Below are 26,063 nucleotides of genomic sequence, written 5' to 3'. Positions count from 1 at the left end.
TGATCTTCAGAAATCATTCTAATATGCTGATTTATTATTAGAATTATCAACAGTTGTGCAGCCAAATATTTTTAAGTTACGCCTTCTTTCTTTGCGTGAACATTTGGGCGGCGTTATGCAAATCTTCCCACATCGTGACGTAGATATGTTGGGGGCGTGTTAGAACGAGCCATTTTAGGCAGGCGTGGTTGACTCTTAACTTCTATAAAGAATATCTCTTTGGATTTGAGACTTTAGTCTTTGCAACTTTACAGATCTTCTTTATGCACCAAGAGCTTGTAACACTCCAAAGAGAAAGGAAAAATTGAAATCGCATCATATGACCCCTTTAAACTACCAGCTAGCTAGACTGCCCTGTATATTTATAGTAAACACGGCCACCAGAGACAATGAAGTAAAACCTATTTTATTTGTGTGAAATAGGGCTGCAATTGAATCGATTAGATTAAGAATAGAAAATTGGAGTTCACTGCCAGATTGGAGAAAGATTAGTTAGACAGAAAAATAGTATTTTACAATAATGCTTATGGGTCAAAGACAAAACGTCCCATTTTGGTGTCCACATCAAATTAAATTTACAAAAGATTTTATATGGATAAAACTAAAAGCATGTTTCAAATAATTTCCGGGAAAAAAAAGTCAAAATATGGGTAAAATGTTCTATAATCATTCAGCGTTAACAGATATATTTTTGTAAAAAAAAAAAAAAAAAAAACTTTAAACCGCCCGGGGGGGGGGGGGGGATTTAAAACTATATTAAATTATTATTGCTTTGATGTTCGAAAACCCCTTTCTGTCTTTGACTCTTTTATATAACCCGAGTGGCCAAGTGATGTCAGTGGAAAAGGGAAGTCATTATATTTTCTCTTTGGAACAGTATGCAGTGATCAGAAGACCAGGAACATTAAGCAAGGAAAACAGAATTCCAATTTCATGTTGACTTTGAGAAAAAAGATTGATATCTCTGGTGAACAATGTAAAGTATCTGCTAAATAAATATTGCAAGATGTTTTGAAACATACCAGCCTCTTTGTTTGTGAAAGATTTAATGACTTTCAGGATTGAAGGGCTAAGTTTGTTTCTCTGAGTCAAGCAGAAGCTTCCAAAGGTAGCTAGACTGGAAAAGGTTATGTCATATCGAGTTCGGATTATAGAGTTGCCAAAGAGCCACACCTCACCGTTAGACTTGTCTTACGTAAGATGGGAAGTTCAAACCTTTCAGCTTCTCTCTAGCACACATTATTCCTCGTTCACACATTTTAAATGGTCATTAAGCGATCAGACTGAATAGATCAGCCAGTATCTACACGCTGCAGCCCACCGCAACCAGCCAATGGGAGGAGAAAATGTCCCATTATGTTTATAGAAGGTTTTGTGGGATAGTTATAGAGCGAACATGTACTTGGCAGCAAAATTACTGCAGTCTAAAGAAAAGCAACTAGACTCTTTATGAGAGAAAGCAGGTCTGTGTGTTTTTTCTTATTTGCTCTAATAATTAATTTTTTGTTTTAACAGCACAAATGTCGACTTTATGTTGTGTGAAAGGCTTGAGAATAGAGTTGGTGGTCACATTTAGTTTTACTGAACTTGTGGCAGTGTGAATTGTGTTGTGTTGCTAACAATTGGTGACTCAGCTGCTCAGTTTCAGCATTTTTCTATAATCTCTTCCACTGTCATTCTTTCTTTTTCCGTTGTACTTTATATCCTGTTGATTTGTATTGTTTCCTCCACATACTGTGTGAAACTTTCTACTTTAGACGTAAAACCCACATCTGTGATTATCAAGCTATTAAAGCACTCCTCCATTCTGCCGCACATCCATTATTAACTGTTGGTGATGATTTTTCAATCTGTTTAAAGTTGAAACAGAAGTTGCGATGGTCTTTTCTTCTCTACTGTGACGAATGAAGTGCACGTATAAATTATTTATAATAAACACTACAGTATTCCATTAAAAAATACGAATTTTCAATTTCGATTTAATGGTGACTTTAAGGGCTTCAGTGGCTTATATGATTTCTCTGTTGTGGCATCATCTCATCTCCCTTTTTATGGCCTACTTGTATTTATAGTTGCAGATGGGTCACCAGTCCTGTCATTTACCTTTATATTCATCCTTTCGATCATGCCACTAACTGACAAATTAATTTTAGAGGAATAGTGAAGGCATGAACAATGAACAGCTTCTTGGGTTTTGTATTTCTGTGAAAGCAATTCTCAGTGTGATTCTGGTGCTGTTTTGGGGTTTAGGGAATTTTCTTGAATTTGCTCCCAGAGATATTGAAGAAAACAGGATGTGATCTCTTTTTTTAATAGCTTTTTTTTTGGTGAGGGAATGACACTGATGTGATCTTGTGTGTATTATTAGTTTAATATTGATTGGAGGGATTCCATGCGCCACAGGAGAAGGCATTTGACCTCTGACTTTTGGCCTGACTGAAAGAGGAAATGTTTTAAATAGAAATGAGCAAACTAAGGAGTCATGGTTTGGCTAGCTAGTTAATAATAGTACACTTTTGATTTGTTTATGTTTTTGAAAGATGTTTGTTATGCTCACCAAGGTTGCATTTATTTGATCAAAAATACAGTAAAAACAATAATACTGTGAAATATTATTACTATTTAAAATAGCTGATTTCGGTTTCATTTATTTTAAAATGAATTCCTGTGATGATTTTTTTTCAGCAGCCATTACTCCAGTCTTAAGTATCACATGATCCTTGATTTGGTGCTCAAGAAATATGTATTGTTGTTTCAATAGTGATAAAAAAAATGTGCTGCTTAATATTTTTAGGGAAACTGTGATATTTTTTTGGGTCAAGATTCCTTTATAAATAGAAAGTTTAAAAGAACAGCATTTATTTAAAAGAGGTGCATGTACTGCAATATAATATAATTACAAAGCTTTCTAAAACAAAAGGATATTTGATTTATGATGCTGCACAAATGTTCCAAGTACAATGCAAACATGGCACACATGTTCATTTCTGAATGAAGAAGAATATGAAAAAGACATATTGCTGACTTTGCCAGCTAATCAAAGCTAATTAGATTAGAGCTGGTTTTGCTGTAGGACTCAGAATTTAAATTGTACATGAAGTGGTGACACAACACAGCACTAGACTTGTTTATCATGCAAAATTGAATTTCAATATTTTATGCTCTTGGCAGCCAATTGTTGTTGGCACAATCCAACTTTATCCTCATTGCTAGTGAACCAGTATATAATATTCATGATTTTTAAGCATGAGTGCGTAAACCTGTCTATGATGGAATCTACCTAATTTTAATAGATGAGTCTGTGCTAAAACTTTTCTCCCTTCTTTTTTAAAAGTTGCTAAACCGATTTAGTTTGCTCTTCTGATTATGTCAAATTGTGATCATTTAGTTAATTACATTTTAATTTGGGTGTATTTAGTATTGGGTTTTTTTCATACTAGTAGTTGAGAACCATTGCTTTAGGGCAGGGTTCCTCAATAGGCGACCCGCAAGGGCCACATCCGGCCCGTGAGAGAAAAAAGTTTGGCCCGCGCTAATTTCAAATAATGTGGCATGAAAATTCAAACGCAGCATCAGAAAGCTACATTAACTTACATCGTGTCTACACCGGGCTGTCTTGCTTTGTCGCGTCCAGTGTAGATACGATGTGACAGCAAAAACATGGTGAGTGTGTAGAAAAGAAAAGTGGACACGGAAAATAGTTCAAATGTGAATGGACAGAACAGTTTTGACTTTTGAGTGAGTGACTGACTGATATCTTTGTTATAGAATACACGTGTTGGTTCGCAGTGAGTTCAGTTTTAACATACAAGTTTGCTTTAATTTATTTTCAAGATCTGAGGTAACATATCTATTGTTGATTTCACTATGGCTATAAAGATAACGCAAAATAATATTCAAACTCACATTAGACACTTTTCACATTGAATAAAGCACATAATCATTACCGGAGATTATCACTGTCATATTTTGTATGTAATTGTTCCTGCCGCGACTTCGCAGAAAATAAAAACCGTTCCTAAAATAGAATCCCATGTCGCTTCTTGTCACGAGTTGCTGTCTAAAATCAAGAATAATATAATAATTGTAATAATAATAACATATATATATATACATATATATAGGTCAGTGGCCCTTGGCTTGGTATTGTTGGCAGAATTCGGCCCTCTGCGAAAACTAATTGAGGAACCCTGCTTTAGGGTATTGACTCGATGTCTGTGTTTGTGTGTTCAAACAGGCAATGCTGGACCTTCAGGCTGAAGAGTGCTAAATATGCTTCGGTGAGCCCATAAGAAGTAACTCAATCTGATAAAAGCAGACATGAGTGACACGGTGGAGAACCTGGACACCAGGGACCTGGGCTGCTCAGATGCTGAGGATGAACCTGAAATGGTGGACTGCGAGTTCAACCCCTCAGGTAAGTGATTATTAATAAAATCAGGTCCTAAACATTTATTTGTTTTAGTAGTATTGTCGTCTTAGAAGTGCTTGTCTCATTTTTGATGAAGTTTGCGTCATTCTGTTATTTTCCTGTTTATTACTGTGAAGCTGCTTTGAAACAATCTGTATTGTATAAAGCACTGTTTAAATAAAGGTGGCTCTTCTAATTTCAAAATGACTGAATACAAGTTAGACTTGAGGAACAGGATTTATTTTGCCAGTCATTTTTCAAAGAGGAAGTGACAGCAGGTCTGTCTAATCAGACATCTGGACTATATGGGACGTGTGTTAAAAGGAGTGATGTGAGGACAACTGCATAACATGATGCAGCATGTCACAAACAAGCATTCAGCACACACACTAGAGCTCGCATTCGCCGTAGGCATTCCTCAGTCCACTCTGTCTTTTCTTACAGGTGTATCCCGTATCCCATTCTCTGCCGTGTACAGGACAGTTGGCTTTAAAGAGACAGAAGCACAGGTCTATCTGACCGCTGCCCCTATCACTGCCAAGATCCTCGATGTGGAACGCTTCACCAGGGCCCCGGACCGCTTCAACATGTCCAAACACAGGAGCGTGTCCAAGGTCTGTGAAGCACATGCTAGTTAAAAGCAATGGTAGAAAGATGTCACAGATCTCACATCACTGCTGTGTTCACAGGCAATGCCAGCCGTGTTTAAGATAGAGCTCAAACATGGGAACTTCTAATAATTGAATCTGCAATTAGGGAAAGTGAACAGAAGAGATCCAGTCTGGGAATGAGCAGGAACAGTTGATTTGCATGGCAGACATGGAGATCCAGATTTTTTGTTTGTTCGTTTGTTTTTAATATTCAACAGGCAATGTTCTTCTGTATCTAAATGCAAAAATGTTCATAATTATTTGAATAAAATAGACTACTGGGGAAAAAATCTGAATATTCATCTTGTGGACACGGTGGAGAACCTGGACACCAGGGACCTGGGCTGCTCAGATGCTGAGGATGAACCTGAAATGGTGGACTGCGAGTTCAACCCCTCAGGTAAGTGATTATTAATAAAATCAGGTCCTAAACATTTATTTGTTTTAGTAGTATTGTCGTCTTAGAAGTGCTTGTCTCATTTTTGATGAAGTTTGCGTCATTCTGTTATTTTCCTGTTTATTACTGTGAAGCTGCTTTGAAACAATCTGTATTGTATAAAGCACTGTTTAAATAAAGGTGGCTCTTCTAATTTCAAAATGACTGAATACAAGTTAGACTTGAGGAACAGGATTTATTTTGCCAGTCATTTTTCAAAGAGGAAGTGACAGCAGGTCTGTCTAATCAGACATCTGGACTATATGGGACGTGTGTTAAAAGGAGTGATGTGAGGACAACTGCATAACATGATGCAGCATGTCACAAACAAGCATTCAGCACACACACTAGAGCTCGCATTCGCCGTAGGCATTCCTCAGTCCACTCTGTCTTTTCTTACAGGTGTATCCCGTATCCCATTCTCTGCCGTGTACAGGACAGTTGGCTTTAAAGAGACAGAAGCACAGGTCTATCTGACCGCTGCCCCTATCACTGCCAAGATCCTCGATGTGGAACGCTTCACCAGGGCCCCGGACCGCTTCAACATGTCCAAACACAGGAGCGTGTCCAAGGTCTGTGAAGCACATGCTAGTTAAAAGCAATGGTAGAAAGATGTCACAGATCTCACATCACTGCTGTGTTCACAGGCAATGCCAGCCGTGTTTAAGATAGAGCTCAAACATGGGAACTTCACCTGGATAGTCAAGAGAAAAGAGAAGCACTTCATGGAGCTGCACAGAGAGCTTCTGAAATACAAGACCCTTATGAGGATCCCACTGCCCACCCGAAGGTCAGACCCCTGCCCTACAGATAAACTTAACCCATGATCCTTTACACCTGGTATGGAGTTGATCATGGCACTAAATACAAAACATATTATAGTATGCTCACACAAACCACTTGGAAACCGCGTCACATTAGTAGTGTAAATACTACATGCACACCGGACAACATAAAAAGAAGAAACAAGTGTTTGAAAAGTTTGAAAATAGAAAATAACTATCTGATTGAAAGACTTGGAAAAGCCCATATGGATTTCACAGAACATTATTAGTATACACTGACACTTTATCGTTCAGATAAAAGTGGCTTGATGAATTAAATAAATAAATAAACGAATTAATTAAATTATATGTATTAATTTAGTTTAATAAAACGTGAGATCAAAATTAATCTCTTTGTTTTTTTTTTTTACTGTTTTTTCATCATGAAGTTGCACAATGATGTAATGAGTCATTTGTTTAGTTAAGAAACTAATACTTTTTTTCAGCAAGGGTGTATTAAATTGATCAAATTAAAGTGGCAGTAAAGACTTGTATTAATACAAAAAAAGTTCTTTTTTGAAATAAATGCTGTTATTTTTAACAGATTCCTGAAAAACAAATTACAATAGTTTCCACAAAATATTAAGCACCACAACTGTTTTCAACTTTTATAATAAGAAATGTTTCTTAAGCACCAAATCAGCATATTAGAAGGATTTCTGAAGGATGATGTGACACTCAAGACTGGAGTAATGACTGCTGAAAATTCAGAATTTTCAGAATACATTCAGTTTTACAATAAATTAATGACTTAAAATAAAAAAGTTAGATTTTTGTATATGGTTTTGCATCAAATACAATCTTTTTGTGTCTTTAAATTATATTTATTTCAGCATGTGTACTGATTGTTAAAGGTGCTGTATGTACTTTTTTTGACTGTACTAGCATAAAAGTACAATAATGTGTTTGCAGATATTTAGGCAAGATCATGGCACTAAATACAAAACATATTATAGTATGCTCACACAAACCACTTGGAAACCGCGTCACATTAGTAGTGTAAATACTACATGCACACCGGACAACATAAAAAGAAGAAACAAGTGTTTGAAAAGTTTGAAAATAGAAAATAACTATCTGATTGAAAGACTTGGAAAAGCCCATATGGATTTCACAGAACATTATTAGTATACACTGACACTTTATCGTTCAGATAAAAGTGGCTTGATGAATTAAATAAATAAATAAACGAATTAATTAAATTATATGTATTAATTTAGTTTAATAAAACGTGAGATCAAAATTAATCTCTTTGTTTTTTTTTTTTACTGTTTTTTCATCATGAAGTTGCACAATGATGTAATGAGTCATTTGTTTAGTTAAGAAACTAATACTTTTTTTCAGCAAGGGTGTATTAAATTGATCAAATTAAAGTGGCAGTAAAGACTTGTATTAATACAAAAAAAGTTCTTTTTTGAAATAAATGCTGTTATTTTTAACAGATTCCTGAAAAACAAATTACAATAGTTTCCACAAAATATTAAGCACCACAACTGTTTTCAACTTTTATAATAAGAAATGTTTCTTAAGCTCCAAATCAGCATATTAGAAGGATTTCTGAAGGATGATGTGACTAGTATGATTTTACTAGCATAAAAGTACAATAATGTGTTTGCAGATATTTAGGCAACATGCTAAGTTCACATTTTTGTTTCTCCAAAAAATGCTTGTTTTGGTCTGTGTGATTCTGCTCACTGCCAATTTGACCAATAGTATTTTGAAAAACTGGGTTGCCAGTTGTGGGAAAACTCAGTTCTGGGTCAAACATTGCAGGTGGCACCTTTAATATGGCATCTAAAAAATCAAAAGTTTCCAGTTTAATTTGTTCAAATTGATTAAATCCCAGGTATCTCAGATAAATTGCCTCGCATTTTAAGTTAAATTGTGAGAATTCGCCACTCAGGATCGCATGGTTAAAAATTGCAAAACTACTTTCTCAAATTTTTTTCCGCAAAAGCCCTTGCTGAAAGGATTCAGTTGCTTGCAGTACTTTCATTTGGAAAATCCCTTTGAGTAGCATTCTCTTTGTGCACTCACTGTGCCTTTCAAGTGCTGTCTGAAATTCACTCCTCTTCACAAGTGGTCACAGGAGATGCGTTACAGATGCATGTCACTGCTTGCTGTAAGCGCTAATGTGTCTCAACTGACCACTTGTGGTTCAATGGCCCTAGATGGATTTAAATACCAGGTGTAGAGGATCAGTTACTACTCTTCTCATTCTTAAAGAAGCTGTAATAATTCTCCCTTCCTCTACACTCCTTTTTTCACAGTTTTTGTCCTCGTACGTTTCCATTTCTTTTTCTTTTCTCGGTTTTCCCCCATTCTCTCTTTTTTGTTCTCTTCTCAGATTTCATGGCTATTCATTTTCTCCACCAACTCTTTGCTTTTTTCATTCTTCTTTTTTTCTGTCTCACACTGTGATATCTTTGTCTTTCTTTCAGCCACACAGAGAGAAGAAAGAGCATAAAGAGGAGCGAGGTGAGGCAGATGCCTGCACTGCCTCGGGGAGGTGGAGATGAGTTGGCACGAGAGGAGCAAGTGTCTAGTCGGAGAGTGAGTCACTCCAACATGCTTACTGCAGTACTAGCCCTGGATCACATGACAGGAAGTGATCCCATACACTGTTGAGCATGACGTGATCTTGATCGTCCCAAGGCCAGGCGTGTGAGTCTGTGGGCAGGTCTCTCCCACACACTGACATGATTAAGTGGTCTCTGAGTGTGTATGTAGTAACAGCACACTGCTTGTCATATCATTAGTGTGAGTCACATGAGAACATGAGAACATAATCTGCTGATGAAATTCTAAAGATTCGAGCTGTTGAATAGAGCTTAATATCGATTGACTACTTTTTCAATGGCCTGACATTCAGAAGTATATTTCCTGGTAATTTTCTATATAGATGTTTATGGAAAATCTTTCGAAAACTAATGAATGAGTAATTAATCAGCTGATTAGCATACAGCTCTTCCTTTCAGTGAATACATTAGACCTAATAGGCAAACATCACTTTCATAATTCATATTTTAGTGTCTCAGAAAATACTGTATATTCTTAATAATAACTTTCATTAAAGACATTTAAGGAACATTGTGTAATGCTATATTTCTATGTTATGTAATATTGATCAGATATTTAAAGTTCGCTTGCATAAGTAAAATAATAGTAAAGTTAGATTATTTATAGGAGATATATTCATCATTATGATAAATGTAATGAAAACATTGCATTACAATATAACTAACATTGTTTGCTAGATAGCTAAATAATGTTGCATTAAACTGAAAAACAAAACCTGGCTTCACTGCAAAATGAAATAAAAATTATTCCTCATTATTTTTTTGTTTGAGTTGTTGTTTTAAGTGATTTTATGCTTAAAACAATAACAAATGTCTGCCGGTGGGTTCAAAAGGAAAACATGACTGACAGATTTTAATTTTTTTCTGTTTTAATCAAAAACTCACTTAATTTTGGTGCATTTTTCAGAAAACAAGACTTGTCATTGACATTTTGCATGTCTAGTTAATCTGTATTGATTTAAGAATGTTATGATATCTGTACTGGAAAACAACACAGAAATACTGAGGAAAAACATCATTTTTTTGCAGTGTTGATAACTGCAACCTTTGAGCAAATTAAACAATTTAAAACACTTTTAAGAAAATGACATTGAAATCATACTGATATCTATGGAATGGTTTAAATATCATCAACAATATACAGTATTTAGCAATACTTTGAATGGCATTTTTACTTTCTGAGTTTTACTGTTATCTATCATGGAACAGAACCAGTGCCACAGAATCAAACTTTTCAAACCAACTAACAAATGCATTTTCCTTTTTCAGAAACAACTGGAAGACTACCTAAACAAGCTGCTGAGGATGGCAATGTACCGAAAATACTACGCAACTGTAAGCTCACTCTTGATTATAGAGTTCAGGCCCTGATAGAGCTCACGTTGAGTTATCTTTAATGAAGCAGCTGATCCTACTTTAATGAGGATCAATATTACAGATGGAGACGGCGTGTCCTGAGCGTGTTAATGTGCATCTCTCTCTCTCTCTCTCTCTCAGCTCAGTGCTATTCAAGCAGCTGTAATCAAGGGCATCCGTAATTCTCTCTCTCTCTTTCTCCCTCACATTCCTTCTTTCATTCTCTCTCTTCCTCTTTAATACCCTGCAGGGGTCAATATAGCTGAGGATTTAGTGTAACTTCTTTTAATTGAAGCTGCGTCTCTGTCTCCCTGGTTTTAAGCAGAATTGTTTCTCTTTTACAGATAGAGTTTATTGATGTGAGCCAGTTATCCTTCATTCAGGACTTGGGGCCCAAGGGCTTGTAAGGACACACTCCATTTGTATTATTTATTTATTTTTAAGTGTGATATTTATAACGTTATTTATTCAGGGTTTATGAATTTATTTATTTATTTTTGCATTGTGGCAGTAATGTCAATCAAGCAACACATTTTTAAGCATAAATTCTCATTATTACCATAATGTGTCTGGATTTTTTTTAAAAATAATTTTGTATTATATAACATAATGTATGTTGTGTACTATATATAATTAAAAATGTACTGTGATGCAATTTTGTTTGAATTCAGTATGACAAATACTCCCATAACGTATAAATACCCTAAAGGTCATGGAAAATTGGGAGGGGATGTGTTTGTCGTGAAAATGTTATGATGGAATAAATGTCATGGTCCTAAAAATGTGCTTAATTTTACGTAACATACTTTATAATCTATTATCTCATTTCTTATCTGACATATGACACAGAAATGTTTTAATGGGCTTCATGAGATTCACTTTTGCTCATACAAACCTGTATCTTTCAGAGAAGGCATTGTTTATAAAAGGTCAGGAGGTCACCGTATCCCAGGCATGAACTGCTGTGGCCACAATGAAGTCTGCTACCGCTGGTCCAAGAGGTAATTATTCATAAAACATAAAATCTATTGCACAATTCCTCAAGTAAACCACAAAAGCAGATTAAATGCGTTCATGCAGTGAGGCTGTGCTCTTCACTTGACTCTTTAACATTTGACTCTTTAAAGCAGTGTTATCTGTGAAAATGCACAGTTCAGATAGAGCGGACAGCCATGCACACACACCGTACAGTCTCTTTGAGTCTAGCGAGCTGTTTATCTCTGCTCCACTGATACCGTGCTACTTTCATTCTCTGGTTAAACCGACACTATCACTGCCTTTCACTGCTGTCTGTATAATAACGCTTTAGAAAAGCACACTTTGACCTCATGGTTGTGATGGAGTCTAATGATGAAGTCTTTTGTGCTCTTTGTTTAGGTGGCTTATTGTGAAGGACTCTTTTCTGCTGTACATGAAGCCAGACACAGGTGCCATTTCATTTGTCCTGCTGGTGGACAATGAGTTCAGTATCAAAATGGACTCCAAATACACAGACACCAAGCATGGAGTGAGGATAGAGAACTTGTCCAGGTGTGTTCGCTAAAATATATTGGTCACCAAAAAATTAAAAATCGCTGAAAATTGACAAGATGTAGATCAGTTTCTTCTTTGGAACAGATTTGGAGAAATTACACAACTTTTGATCCTCCACCAATAGATCATCTGCAGTGAATGGGTGCCGTCAGAATGTGAGTCTAACAGCTGATAAAAACATCACAATAATCCACATGACTCCAGTACATTAATTAATGTCTTGTGAAGTGAAAAGCTGCATGTTTGTAAGAAAAAGAAAAAAAAACATCATTAAAGGGTTAGTTCAACCAAAAAAGAAAATTAGCCCACAAATTACTTGAGTCATTCTAGGTGTATATGACTTTCTTCTTTCAGACGAATCCAGTCGGGAGTTATATTAAAAGTTGTCTTTGATCTTTCAAGCTGTTTAATGCCACTCAGTGGGTGTTGCATGCATCAGTCCAAAAGAAGTTAAATAAAAAGTGCCCATCCATAAAAAAAAAGTGTCTCACACTGCTCCGGGGGGTGAACAAAGGCCTCCTCTAGCGAATCGATGCGTTTTTGTAAGAAAAATATCCATATTAAAAACGTAATAATCACTTTAATGTAGCTTGCGCCAACAGTCCTACATGGAAGCAGCTCCAGGCGGATGACGTATGAGGTCGGCGTAGTAATTTGTGGGCTAATTTTCATTTTTGGGTGAACTAACCCTTTAAGGCATGTCAAACCTTTGTGTCCATCTAATATATGCATCCTCTCTCCATAATATTGATTTCTACAGTGAAAAAGTCATCTTGACTGAATCAGGGGAGAAATATGCACAAATCAAGCACCGTTTATAAGGGAAAACAGTCCAAAACAGCTTTAAACTAATCTGCTGGTGGATTTTGATGTTAAAGAACGGATGGACATTTTCACTGGAGGAGCCTTATTAGGGATTATAGACTTGTAATTTGGCCAGAAGCAGCAGTTTAAAGTTAAAACAACCCTTGGTTAATGATGGATTGGTTTCTTACAAGCTTTGTGCTTCCCAAGACTTTAATTGTTGGACTAGATTACTTGTCAGTTATAGAGGTGCTTTTATCAGTTGTTCGAACTCTCATTTGGCACCCATTCACTGCAAAGGATCCATTGGTGAGCAAGTGATATAATGCTGCACTTCTCAGTATCTCTTTTGATGAACAAACAAACTCTACATCTTAGATGGCCTGAGGGTGAATACATTTTCAGCAGATTGAAATTTTTCAGTAAGCTATTCCTTTGAGCGTATTGTCACATATAAATGTCTCTCTCTTGGTTTGTAGACAATTTCTTTTTATGTCTTGTGCAGGAAACTAGTGCTGAAATTCACTAGTTATAGACATGCACGGTGGTGGGGTCAGGCCATTGAAAGCTTTGTCCGGAAACATGGCAAGGCCTTTTTAAGGGCCCACCGCTTTGGATCATTCGCCAGAGAGGAGGAGAACATACCCTCTAAATGGTATATTTAATGGTGGTCTTCTTGTTTAATCTAAGATCTAAGAGATCTTCTACTCTGTAATATCTGACAACTAAAAAAATGAATGTTCAGGTATGTGAATGGCAAAACCTACATGGAGGATGTCGCAAATGCTCTGGAGGAGGCCAAAGAGGAGATCTTCATCACAGACTGGTGGTATGTGCTCACTGTTTACCCTCCAACAAGAAAACATGTGCAGGCAGACAGACAGTCTCAGCCCAGCTCACACTATTGCTTGAGCCAATGTTGCTATCACAGACTGGACAGATTGCTTCTACAAACAGAGCAATGTTTTGATAGCTCCACAGTGTTTACATTTTTCTGGGAAATCAACCTATAAATAGTGCATGTATGTATATCAGCTGTGAAAAGAGAAAGCAGAGATGACATGACATCATTTAAGTGAGACAAAACATGGCCAAAGGAAAAAAAAACACTTTATCTATTAACTAGTTTTAAGTACTTTGAACTAGTTCTTTGTATAAGTTTTAAATGGTATAGTATAGCGGTTACGTTTCCGTTTGGTGTGAAGTGGGGATGCACAACAAAACCTACTGGTAGTACAAGAAAGAGCCACACACATCTGTCAAACATCGACTTAAAGCAAGGCTGGATTGATTATGGTCTTCTTTAAATGAAAAACTGTATTCTTTAATCTGATATGAAATGTTCTTTTGTGTTCGTTTCTCATTGTTTGGTAATGCGCTGTAGTGGAGTTGCGGTAGACATTACATGCACTCATGCAGAATGTGTGGCAGTGGATCAGGGTGGGAGGTGTATGTTATACAGCAAGACCAGTATCTCTCACTTCACAGGTGTTGAGTTTTAGCCCTCCTTATTTCAGAAATATCTCCCCTCGAATAGATCCTCAGTGTGTGAGGGAGTGGGTGGTTATATGAGCAATCACTGCATACATTAATGTATTTTTGATGTAGTTGTACGTGTAGAATATGAAATATCAAACATTCATTTCATGTAAACCAACATGAAAACCTTTTTAATGGCATTTAGTATCAAAATGTCAGATCTGAATTCCTTTCCTACACTTCATGCCTACTGGTTGAAACTTAATCACTTTTATTAATTCATTTTTTAATCTATTTATTTACTTACATTTAATCATTTAGCAGATGCTTTTATCCAAAGCGACTTACAGTACAGTGCGTGCATAATTATTAGGCAAGTTAATATTCTTTTTTTTCCCAAGCACATTTTACCAATTCCAAACCACGTCAATCTTAATAACTACTATTAAATTTGTATTTAATCATGTATTTAATTGTATTTTATCAATTAGTGATATATAATTGTCCATGAAGGCTGGAAGTGGAAAAACTCCTTATATTCAGATGTGCATAATTATTAAGCAGGTTTTCCTTTACAGATAAAATGAGCCAAAAAAAGAGATTTACCTCGGACTGAAAGTAAAAAATTATTGAATGCCCATGAGAAGGATGCAATATTAGAATTTGCAATTTGCACGGTTAGAAAAAAACAGGTGGAGAAGAAAGTTAACTGCGAAAGAGTTAAGAATTAAGGTGAAGAATTAGGTGTGAAACCATCAGGAACCCTTTAGTCTCCAGTGCCACCATTTTCCAAAACTGCAACCTACCTGGAGTCTCCTAATAATTATGCACGCACTGTAGAAGCAATCAAAACAGCAAAAGAGCAACAATATATAAGTGTTATGACAAGTCCCGGTTAGTCTAACGTAAGTTTTTTTTTTTTCAATTTATTATAATGTTCACAGTAAGACCAGGATGTGTATCAAGAAATTAAGTTGTGTCCATTTTAATTTAATCAGTGTGCTTGTGGTATGCTGTATCTGCTATATGATTGTATTTGTAATGTGCAGGCTGAGCCCTGAGATCTTCCTGAAGAGGCCTGTAGTGGAAGGCAATCGCTGGAGGCTCGACTGCATTTTGAAGCGCAAGGCTGTAAGTGAATGTTATTCAAGTGCATTTGTCCCTGGTGCCATGCTTATACTTTAACATGAATATTAAGTGGGATATACAGACACATATTCAGGTTCAAAGTAAGGTTATTTATTTAATTTACTAATTTTAAATCTATTGTTTTACTTATTTTAGTTACTGATTTACTTGCAGTATGTATTTACTATGTTTACTTTAATTTGCTTATTTGCTTGTTTTTCACTTAATTATTAACTTATTTACTGATTTTATTTACTTATTTAAGTTATGTATGTATGTATTTACTTGTTTATTTTAGCAACAAGGAGTGAGGATCTTTGTTATGCTGTATAAGGAAGTGGAGTTGGCACTTGGCATCAACAGTGAATACAGCAAAAGAACACTAATTCATCTTCACCCAAATATTAAGGTAAGCTATGTGTGATTGACGTGCTTTTGCATCTTATGTGACGTCTTATGCGATTGTAACTGTTCCTCTCTCTCAACAGGTGATGAGGCACCCTGATCACGTGTCCTCTTCTGTCTACTTATGGGCACATCACGAGAAGATTGTAGTCATCGACCAATCAGTTGCTTTCGTTGGGGGAATTGACCTTGCGTATGGCCGCTGGGATGACAGTGAGCACCGACTGACAGACGTGGGAAGTGTAACACGCTCTGTCGCTCAGGCCATGGAGCAGGTTCGAGACATCATCATGTCCATACCAACATGCTACATTAATTGTGCCACACCCATGGATGATGCACCTTTTGGCTTTGAAGTTTGCAATTATAGACTGGGATTTCATGTTTCTGCCAGTTATAATGAAGTGGAATTATGTCTGTTTTGGGACTCAGGGACTGGATTCATCCACACCCAGGAAAAAAGTGTCCACCAGTGGAAACAGCAGCCGGTCGATGACTGGTGACTCAGTGGACCTGCCCAAACTAAAAGGCATTGGCCGCACTCGCAAAACACGTTTCAGTCTGTACCATCACATCCAACGAGGCCTTCACCATGCTGACAGCATCAGTAGCATCGACAGCACAAACAGTAAGAGACTCTTTCCTGACCAAACTGAAATTGATTCCACAATACAATTTGTGTTTGGTTTATTTCTGTGACGTTCTCTGAGTCTGCTGATGACTAATTCCTCTTTAACCTTAACAACTAAAAAAAGGATTCTTAAAGGGATAGTTCACTGACAAATTAATAGTGTCATTGTTTACACTCCCTCACATCGACTAACTTTCTTCCAAGTACTGGTCACATTTTTTTTCCATTTACAATAGTTATAATACTGTACATGGGATTGGACTGGACTGTCATTTTTTTTGCTTATAGCTTCAGATCAACATCCCAAATTTTTTGGCAACCCGCTTGTTTCACCTGTAAATTAAAACTTTTCTGTAAAGCTACAGTACTGTGAAAAGTTTAAGGCACTTGTGTAAAAATGCTGTAAAGTGCGGATGCTTTGAAAATAGATTTTATTTATCAACTGCCTTCTATCACATTAATTTAAATAGGATGATATTGTACCATTTTGATATTAAAATGCAAAGAAAATATATTCCATTAGTTGTTATTAACAACATAAAGTGAATTAAGCAGTACATTATGTCAGGGTTTCCCAAACTGGGGTTTGTGAAGGAACTGCAGGGGGTTTGTGAGTTAATTTAGTCATAAAAATGTAAAATTAAAATAAAGTATCAATAAAATAGTAACTGTAATCTGATAACGAGTATTTTAAAATGTCATTTAATCTAATTACAGGTACATAAATTTTTTGGAATATGATTATGTAATCCAGATTACATGTAATCAGTTACTACCCAGCTCTGTCCTTGTGCATATAAAAATCACTGGTTTATTACAATTAGTGTCAAATGGAATATTTGGAAATGTAAACTGTTATTTCCTACTGACACACTACAGCAAAAGATAGAAATAACTGGCTTAAAACTTTTTGTTGTTGTTGTTGTGAAAATGGACTTTTGCACAGTACTGTATATATCATTTTTAATTATATTTTTTTCACTTCACCCAGTTTGCAATTTTCTTAATCCAGTTATCACAAAATACTGAAATTCAGTTATAGACTATCTGTATTAGATAATTTTTTGACCTTTTTGCCCCATTTACTGTTACTTGTCAATGTCAGTCAGTCTGTGGATCTTGTCTGTGTTTTTCTTCTCAGTTGGATGTGCAGTGATGCTTATCCTCTCTGGCTGATAGTAGATGTAGCTTTAGACACCCTGCCCGGGCTCGAGCAATTGCCCTATCCTTTTTTTTTGCTTTAGCTCTTTCTGTTTGTTCTCCCTGCCATAGAAGACACACATATAGATTGGTTTACAGTCTGCCTGAGAGAGGATTAAGTGTATTTGAGACTGGCTTAAAGACTAGGCAGCAGAGATATGCTTTAATGAAATTACTTTGACCTCAGGGTAGATTTCATTTGTCGCTGATTTTTACACTAAAGTCATATTCATTTGCTATTAAGATAACCAATCCTTTGTTTCACTAATTTTTCAGTTTTAGATTACGGTGTGACGTTGTGGATAAATGTTAAATATTACTACACATGCAGTGGTTATCAATACTGTCATGGAAAATGATGGTCTAAATGTCAGTAATCTGATGTTTGTTTGGTCTGATGTCAGTTATTTAATTATTGCTGAATTGTTACTAAAACTCTTTTCATTTGCAACATGTACGTTTCAGCATACACCAGTGGGGTTTCTGAAGAGACCACATTAAAATTATAAGCAGCAAAGTCTTTTATTTTTAATCTAAATACATTTACTGAAAATAAATCATGAAAAATTAAAAGAAATATTCAGAATTCTTCATTGTTTTAGATACATGATAGTTCCTAATATATAATGAGTTATAGGGGTATTGGAATTATATTCTGTTAAAACTATTTGTGTCATTTGTATTACATTAAAAAAATTATATTTAAATGATTTTCACTGTTTTAAAATATTTTTAAAATATTTCTAATATATAAAAATAAAAAATGCAATTTAATCATTCATCATGCACTTTTGAACGTGTAATCATATATATTCTATTCTATGTAGCCTTTATTATTTTACATATTGTGTGTATTTGTCTATAGTATGCTTGTGGTTACACCTTTCATGAAAAAATAATTAGTAGATTTGAAAGTAACTCACAAGTCAATTTATTTTAAAAGATCCTTCGAGTTATATATAGCTGTTTTGTATGTCTTGTGTGTTCAGAGAGTGGCTCAATGCTTCAGACCGGAGTGGGAGAGCTGATGGGAAACACACGCTTTTGGCACGGCAAAGACTACTGCAACTTTGTCTACAAAGACTGGGTTCGGCTGGACAAGCCTTTTGATGGTGAGCCACACGTTTTACTGCCTGGCCGCTTTTAGTTTTCTTCATTTCAATGATCATTAATCCAGGAAGTCCAAGGTTAATTGTGTTATTAAACGCAGTCTTTTCGATGCATTTCAGATGTTTACGATCCTCCTTTTTAACAATGTGCTCGACTATAGATTTTATTGACAGGTACACAACCCCCAGAATGCCCTGGCATGACATCTCCTCAGTGGTGCATGGGAAAGCAGCCAGAGATGTGGCCAGGCATTTTATACAGCGCTGGAACTTCACCAAGGTGAGAACACTTTAAACTTATGTTTGACAAGCTTTTGAATTTTCTTCTGTGTGTTTCTTGCATTTTACCTTAAGCTGTGACATTTTTAAGAAGCATTATTAACATATTTGTTTTCTCCTTTAGATAATGAAGCCAAAGTACAGATCACTCTCCTACCCATTTCTCCTACCCAAATCTCATAGCACTGCCAATGATCTAAAGTACCAAGCGCCAGACTGTGTCCAAACCAAAGTCCAGGTGAGAACGCAGTAATGGCTGTAGCTGTAACTGTTAGATAAATGGATACCTTGCATGCACACTGAGTAACTTCGCCATAAATGCCTATAAAAATGGCTATAAATGTAAATGGTCTCTCAGGTTCTGCGGTCAGCTGCAGACTGGTCGGCGGGAATCAAGCACCATGAGGAGTCCATTCATAATGCCTATATTCAGGTCATTGCCAAGAGCAAGCACTTCATCTACATTGAGGTACACAATCCCCCACTTTTACTTTGTCTGTCAGCGTTCAGTGATATGATTCAAATGTGCTGACAGCTATTTAGTAGTTCAGATGCGAAATGTGTAACAAGTTATAAAACACCGTTGACATTTCAGTTGCTTCATATTATTGATAAATGACATGCAGCTGTGGTTATCAGAGCATATCAGGGGAGATGCCCAGAATGATTCAGTGGAAATTCTAGAAGAACCATGACTTGGATGTTCACCAAGTAAAAACAAACAAATAAAATCTATACAATTGGAAATGTATTTGAAGAGAACTTATAGTAAGAGATGATACGAGAACTTAAATAACCATATTTTTCTGTGGAAATGTACTGTAGCCTATCAGAAGTAAAACGTGTTCACCTCTGTAACATGCCTGATGAAGTAAACTGATTGTTCTTGTTTCATTGTTTCTTTTCAGAATCAGTTCTTCATCAGCTGTGCCGATAACAAACATGTCTACAACAAGATTGGTGACGCCATTATTGAGCGAATTATCAGAGCTCACAAGTAAGTGTGAGAATCCTAATGCCTTAACACTGATTGTTGATCATTGCCATTAATTGAACCATTTTATTTTTTTATTTTATTTTATTTTCTTATCAACTTTAAATTGTTAGAATTGTTTGGAATTTTGCCCCGTAACATGTTTAACACAATTTGTACAGTATAACCAGATTATCATGTTGGGTTATTAAAAACCTTTTTTTTTTTTTAATCCTTTGCTCAAGTCTTGTCTTACTCCCTCAAAAATAATATGACACCCCTGTGCATGCATTTCAACACAAACCCATCCTTTCTGTATATATCCATATCACCCAAACATATTAGTAGAGCTTCACTTCTTTAATAAAATCAACAGTAATTTACCACCTTCTCCCATAGTAATGCAGTCCTGCAGTTCCTTGTGAAGTATGTGATTTACAGGAGACACAAGTCTCGCTCCGCTGCTGTCATACACACAGGCTCAGCTGCAGAGACAGGCCTGTCTTTAGCTCACACTGATGGCTAATGAGAAGCCAGCACCTGCCACGGCACTGATGTGAGCCAGACATGGGCTGTTGACGTGCCACTCTTCATTTAGTTATTCCAGGCATTGCCCCCAATGCTGAAATACTGCACTGTTGTTTGTGCTGTAACAATGCTGGCATGTGCTTAAAGAGCTCTCTGGGAGAAGAGCCATTCGTAATGGCTTTATAATCATGGAGGCAGTACACAGAATGAGACAAAAGGAAATGCCGCTAAAGAGAAATGGGTTGCAAAAGATGTTTTGCCATTTAATGGCAATGGAAGTGAGGATATTTGATTTAAGAATAAGCATGTGTGTATTTACATGGATTTATCGGATTGATGTTTGCTGTAATGTGTCACAGGGAGAAGAAGCCATTCCGTGTGTATGTGGTGACTCCCCTGCTGCCTGGATTCGAGGGAGACATTTCCACAGGAGGAGGAAATGCACTCCAGGCTGTTATGCATTTCAACTACAGGTAGGAATGAATCCGTTGCTGTACACGTGTCTTTGAGCAAAAAAAAAGGGCAGCTCAGGTCAGACAGTAAAAATCGGACCACCTGAGTCTCACATACAGAGTTTGGCACTCAAAAAAATAGAATGAGATTGTGATCCCAAATGAATCATTTTTTTTATTATTATTATTATTATTTTGCAGTTTAAAAGGTAAAAAAGTAGTTAATTTTAGACCGGGTGAGGCATGTTTAATTAAATAGCTCATTTCATACAGAGATTCATTTGTTTTCACTGCTGGGGATTATTTATTATTATAAAATCAGATTGACTGTTCAAAAAAATCTGGCCAGATCTAATTGTTTTTTTGGCTGTACAACCTGCATTCGCTTTTGCTAGCATGTCCTCATTGGTTGTGATGGTAATGGTGCAAACCTGCATAGGTTTGCCATGCATGAGACTTTAGCAATAGATGTTTTACTATTAATGATGATTTTTCTGAGGGCAGTATCAGAATTTGAACACTTAGGACGTTGCAGACAACAGCATAAAAATATGGAAAGGGCAAAAAAAAGCACATGAAATCTTATCTTGTCCATTCATCTGATCTGTCTGATGTCAGTTACAAAAGTCTGGGTGTTAGGTGTTATCGTATTTAAATATTTAAAGCCACGTTTGAAGGTAGACTTCAAGTGGTGTTTGTTTTTCTGCAAAGGATCGAAAAGACTGCGATATTTTCAGTGCAATTTAGTCAGTGACATCAACAGTTACAGTAAGACTATAATGACACAAAAAGTTCAGTTTCAAATAAATGCTATACTTTTGACATTTCTATTCATCAAAAAATCTTAGGAAAAAAATATATCACAGATCTAACATTGATGATGATGATAATAAGCAATGTTACTTGGGCAGCAAATCAGCATATTAGAATGATTTCGAAAGGGTCACGTGACACTGAAGACTGCAGTAAAGATGCTGAAAATTCAGCTTTGCCAACAGAAGAATTAATTACATTTTAAAATATATTAAAATTGAAAACAGTTATTTGAAATGTTATAATATTTCACAATCTTACTGTTTTTGACGGTATTGTTGATCAAATAAATGCAGCCTTGGTGAGCATAAGAAACTTCAAAAAAACTTTTAGGAATATTAAAAAAAAACTTACATTGTATAGTTTTGTATAGTTGAAGACAAAAAGAAATAAAAGAAAGAAAAAGGTAATGTACTTTATGGGAGAACTTGATTGCTTTCATGATAATTTGTTTGGGCCGTGTCGATGTGGAATATGTTATACTATAATTAATTTGCCTAACATTATTTTCATTAATATATTTCATGAATATTTTCATTTGCAGAAAATATAGTTTCAGTGAACGACGATGCTCTTGCATTACATTGGCTTGTTTTCTTTCTCAGTAGCATTTACTGAGAAATCATTCACAGTCCAGGGACATTTATTAACATTTAAACAGGTAAATGTGGTCGGTGTTGTTTTCAAGTTGAAAACCAAGCATGTCATGTAGACTGAGCACGACTTGACCGGCTGTTTCTGTTTCTGCAGTGTCATTCATGAGTTCACAGCAGTAGTTGGTTTCCCAGTGACGCAGTTAGTGCTTCCTCTTTAGTGAACTCGGGCACATTCTCTCCTCTCCTCCCCTGATTAAGCTTTAATGAGTCTGACAACACGCTAAACAGCTTCTTTCAACTCACGATCAGGCAGGCATGATTATCATCTCCACGAGAACCTTCCGATCAAGCTCTCTGCATATCATTTGGATGAAAGCAGGAATTTGTCAAAGAAAATTGTAAATGTCACTGATGTGAGGATAATGACCCGTGTTAGACAGTGCGCCTTTGTTTTCCAATGCCAGCTTACCAATTCATTCCATTACACACGTAAGAGGCACAGCCAAGTGTTAAATGCTTGTTTCACTTGTCTGGAAAATAAATGGAAATAAGCAGTGCTTCAGTGTCACAGTAAACATGGAAAACTGCTGCAAGGTTTATTTATTCATTTATTGGGGGTTTTTTGCCAGTAAATTTCCTTTGCTGCAGCTCCCTGACACATTTTACATGGCAAGACAGGTTTAGTGGTTTATAAGCTTGCTTTTGGTAGATACAATGGTAACCTAGAGAATAATAATGAGTTAAGTTATTGAGAGAACACGATGAGCTGTCATAACTCTGCGATTGCGTTTGAAAACACATGTAATCATGGCCTGAATGTCTGCTTTTGTAGGACCATGAACAGAGGAGAGTACTCCATAATCGCTCAGCTGAAGAAAGAAAGTAAGTCTGAGTGTTCCCATCCCTCTTCTTTCTCTTTCTCTCTCTGTACGTGTCAGATGTTGGGGATGGAACGGTAAGCTGACGTGATTGTGACATCATTTAATGTGAACCTGACTCTGTGGTGGTAATCAGTTCTCTTCTGTGGTTTACCACAACATTGCAACATATAAGACAACAAGTGAACACAATTTTCAAAATGTAAATAAGATTCAAAATGTGCTAAATGGTTGCATACAGTGGATGGCACCAGTAGAACTTCTTGTAATTGATTGTCTGCTTGCACCAATAATGAGTTGAGGTGAAATTTATGAAGCTGTTGCACTAAACTTGTAAATTTACACTGACTTGTGAAGGATTTATAGTGGAAGAACACCCAACCTGTTTAGTGTTGGCCTTCATTTTTCTTTCTTTCTTTCTTTCTTTCTTTCTCTAAATGGCAAGAGACACCTTTTATTTTTTCTCGGGCATTGGTCTTCATTCTGTTTTTCACCCCATTCTCTCTTTATACCCCCACAGTGGATGACCAATGGATGAACTACATCTCTATTTGTGGTCTGAGGACTCATGCGGAGCTGGAAGGCAGACTGGTGACTGAGCTCATCTATGTTCATAGCAAGCTGCTCATTGCTGATGACAGCACTGTCATTATTGGTGAGTTAACAATGTTACATTCCCATGCCTGCTTTTCTCTGTAATTGTTAAGCAACTCGCTGCACATAACTTCTTTTTGGCTAGATCTTTATACTCCCCCTTGTGGAGGACTGTGGTAATTTTGAAGGATAGACGGTGAGGCCACACATTATCATTGACCTGGCGAATAAATAGCTGGTTTTCACATTTGCCCACTCATTTCCCTAAAATAGTATATTTAGAATGACGTTAACAGACTTTTGCATCCAATTTATGTGATTTTTAATGAGGAAAATATTGTGGTCTGTCTGTGTAGTTTACACATGACTGCACTACCAGATGTGCAGTATTGACATTTGCTCTGCAGCTAAAGCTAAAACCTATCTTCATGTCTCTGTTTTCTGAAAGAAGTATCACAGACGTATCTGCAAAAAAAAAAAAAAAAAAAGTTAAAATAATACTTTGTACGAGGAGCGGAAGAAACTCATAAAAGATAAGCGAGTGTCATTTCAGATAAAGCTTTAGATTTCAGCGGAAGATACAAGAAATCAAATGAAGAAAGCCATAGATCTGACGGGAACATTTAGCCGCACACTGAAATTGAGTTATCTCTGATTCTGTAGGTGGAAGATTCGTGTGCTATTGAATTAAATGCCTTGAGATCCAATCACTTATAAAACAATGAATAAAATTGAATCGCAGAGTATAAAAAAAAAATCTTTTGTTGTCTCTGATTATTATTTGTCTTGATATTTTAGATTAAGGGAGTCATGACCAGTGTGTTTCCTTTTAGCGCACTGTTTTTTTTATTTATTGCAATCTATGAAACAGCTCAGACTTGTTTTGCTTTTAAAGCTACTAGGCATTTATATTTATTTATTTATTTAAAATTTTACCTGGATTTTTTTTATTAATAAAGTATTCAATTCAATTTGTATAGTTTTAATGGAATATATTTAAAACATATTTTTGATTTTATTTTATTTCAAACTACTTTAGTGTTATATCACCTTAAACAAAATCCAATTATTGTTTATTCTTTTTCTTGTCTCTTTTTAATTAATTTATTTATTTATTTTACAGGCTCTGCCAACATCAACGACCGCAGCATGCTGGGGAAAAGGGACAGCGAGGTAGCTGTGATTTTTGAAGATTCAGAAACAACTCCATCAGTGATGGATGGTCAAGAGTACCAGGCTGGCAAGTTTGCTCTGCAGCTCAGACTGGAGTGCTTCAAGTAAGATCTGGTGGAAAGCCAAGCATCCTAGTGTTAGCAAAACAACTGAGTCACAGCTGAAACTCTTTGTTTTTTCATAAACCAGAACCATTCTTGGTGCCTTTGATGATCCAACCATTGATGTCAGTGACCCCATCAGCAACGGATTCTACAAAGACGTCTGGATGAGCATTTCGGGTCGGAATGCCACCATCTACGAGAAGGTGCGTGTGATTCCTTGTGTCTTTGTTCACTCGCTCCTGGGCATGTAATGGAATTTATGATGGCTACTTTCCATCTTCCTATTATGTGGAGCATTTGAATTATGATTTAGAGGTGTTGCTCTGTCATTTGTCAGATAGGTATTGCTCTCAATCACCGCTGAATCTCTCAGACTCGGTTGGTTGTTTGGCTGTCTCATGGCAGGCCAGTAATAATGAGGCTTAATGGAATGAGAGATTCTTATTCTGAGCCACCATTGTAGGCTGGCAATTTCAGTAAATACCTCTCACACATCAGCCACACAACCAAATGTTTCACACATACACGCACACACACAATTACGAAGCTTTAGTTCCCTCCTTAAAGGCGCAAGGCGTCCATTCCATAAAATAGAATAAAATAAAATAAATATATTTTTTAAATTATTTATTTTGATAATTATTTTATTAAGTCTTTAAAGAAAAAAAATATTTTTGTTGTGTAAGGTTTGAGTAAAAACAACTCACTTTATCATGATAACCTTCCATCATCAGGCATTTTATTAAAAAAATATGAATGGTGACAAATACACCTGCATATTTCTATACCAAATGTAACCTAGGCTTAGCATAATAATACATTACTGCAAAATTGATTTATGGTAGTGCTGTCAAACGATTAATAGCGATTAACCGCATCCAAAATAAAAGTTTTTGTTTACATACAGGTGCATCTCAATAAATTAGAATGTCGTGGAAAAGTTCATTTATTTCAGTAATTCAACTCAAATTGTGAAACTCGTGTATTAAATAAATTCAATGCACACAGACTGAAGTAGTTTAAGTCTTTGGTTCTTTTAATTGTGATGATTTTGGCTCACATTTAACAAAAACCCACCAACTCACTATCTCAACAAATTAGAATACTCCATAAGACCAATAAAAAAAA

The 26,063-nt window shown here is 36.1% G+C and overlaps 2 protein-coding genes across 2 annotated transcripts in view; both read left to right on the top strand.

Moving 5' to 3' along the window:
- The window catches only part of LOC107722493 (phospholipase D1-like), a 10,135-nt gene extending 4,987 nt beyond the window's left edge, over positions 1-5,148 (top strand). The window contains exons 2-4 of the mRNA XM_016530859.1: positions 4,238-4,417; positions 4,856-5,025; positions 5,101-5,148. Coding sequence (XP_016386345.1) covers positions 4,321-4,417; positions 4,856-5,025; positions 5,101-5,148 — 315 coding nt within the window. The 5' untranslated portion in view covers positions 4,238-4,320. The remainder of the gene's footprint in view (positions 1-4,237; positions 4,418-4,855; positions 5,026-5,100) is intronic.
- Positions 5,149-5,385: 237 nt separating this feature from the next.
- The window catches only part of pld1a (phospholipase D1a), a 26,780-nt gene continuing 6,102 nt past the window's right edge, over positions 5,386-26,063 (top strand). Inside the window, exons 1-24 of the mRNA XM_016530924.1 lie at positions 5,386-5,461; positions 5,900-6,069; positions 6,145-6,287; positions 8,763-8,874; positions 10,170-10,235; positions 10,601-10,659; positions 11,165-11,257; positions 11,634-11,786; positions 13,099-13,248; positions 13,339-13,422; positions 15,122-15,203; positions 15,499-15,609; positions 15,689-15,880; positions 16,038-16,233; positions 18,426-18,548; positions 18,707-18,825; positions 18,949-19,062; positions 19,183-19,293; positions 19,733-19,821; positions 20,685-20,798; positions 23,019-23,068; positions 23,585-23,719; positions 24,782-24,935; positions 25,021-25,138. Coding sequence (XP_016386410.1) covers positions 5,434-5,461; positions 5,900-6,069; positions 6,145-6,287; positions 8,763-8,874; positions 10,170-10,235; positions 10,601-10,659; positions 11,165-11,257; positions 11,634-11,786; positions 13,099-13,248; positions 13,339-13,422; positions 15,122-15,203; positions 15,499-15,609; positions 15,689-15,880; positions 16,038-16,233; positions 18,426-18,548; positions 18,707-18,825; positions 18,949-19,062; positions 19,183-19,293; positions 19,733-19,821; positions 20,685-20,798; positions 23,019-23,068; positions 23,585-23,719; positions 24,782-24,935; positions 25,021-25,138 — 2,766 coding nt within the window. The 5' untranslated portion in view covers positions 5,386-5,433. The remainder of the gene's footprint in view (positions 5,462-5,899; positions 6,070-6,144; positions 6,288-8,762; positions 8,875-10,169; positions 10,236-10,600; positions 10,660-11,164; positions 11,258-11,633; positions 11,787-13,098; positions 13,249-13,338; positions 13,423-15,121; positions 15,204-15,498; positions 15,610-15,688; positions 15,881-16,037; positions 16,234-18,425; positions 18,549-18,706; positions 18,826-18,948; positions 19,063-19,182; positions 19,294-19,732; positions 19,822-20,684; positions 20,799-23,018; positions 23,069-23,584; positions 23,720-24,781; positions 24,936-25,020; positions 25,139-26,063) is intronic.

The sequence above is a fragment of the Sinocyclocheilus rhinocerous genome, unplaced genomic scaffold, assembly GCF_001515625.1.
Source record: "Sinocyclocheilus rhinocerous isolate Xijiao unplaced genomic scaffold, SAMN03320098_v1.1 scaffold541, whole genome shotgun sequence".
Taxonomy (NCBI): Eukaryota; Metazoa; Chordata; class Actinopteri; order Cypriniformes; family Cyprinidae; genus Sinocyclocheilus; species Sinocyclocheilus rhinocerous.
The sequence above is the reverse complement of the archived record's forward strand: the minus strand, read 5'-3'. Positions and strand labels throughout refer to the sequence as shown.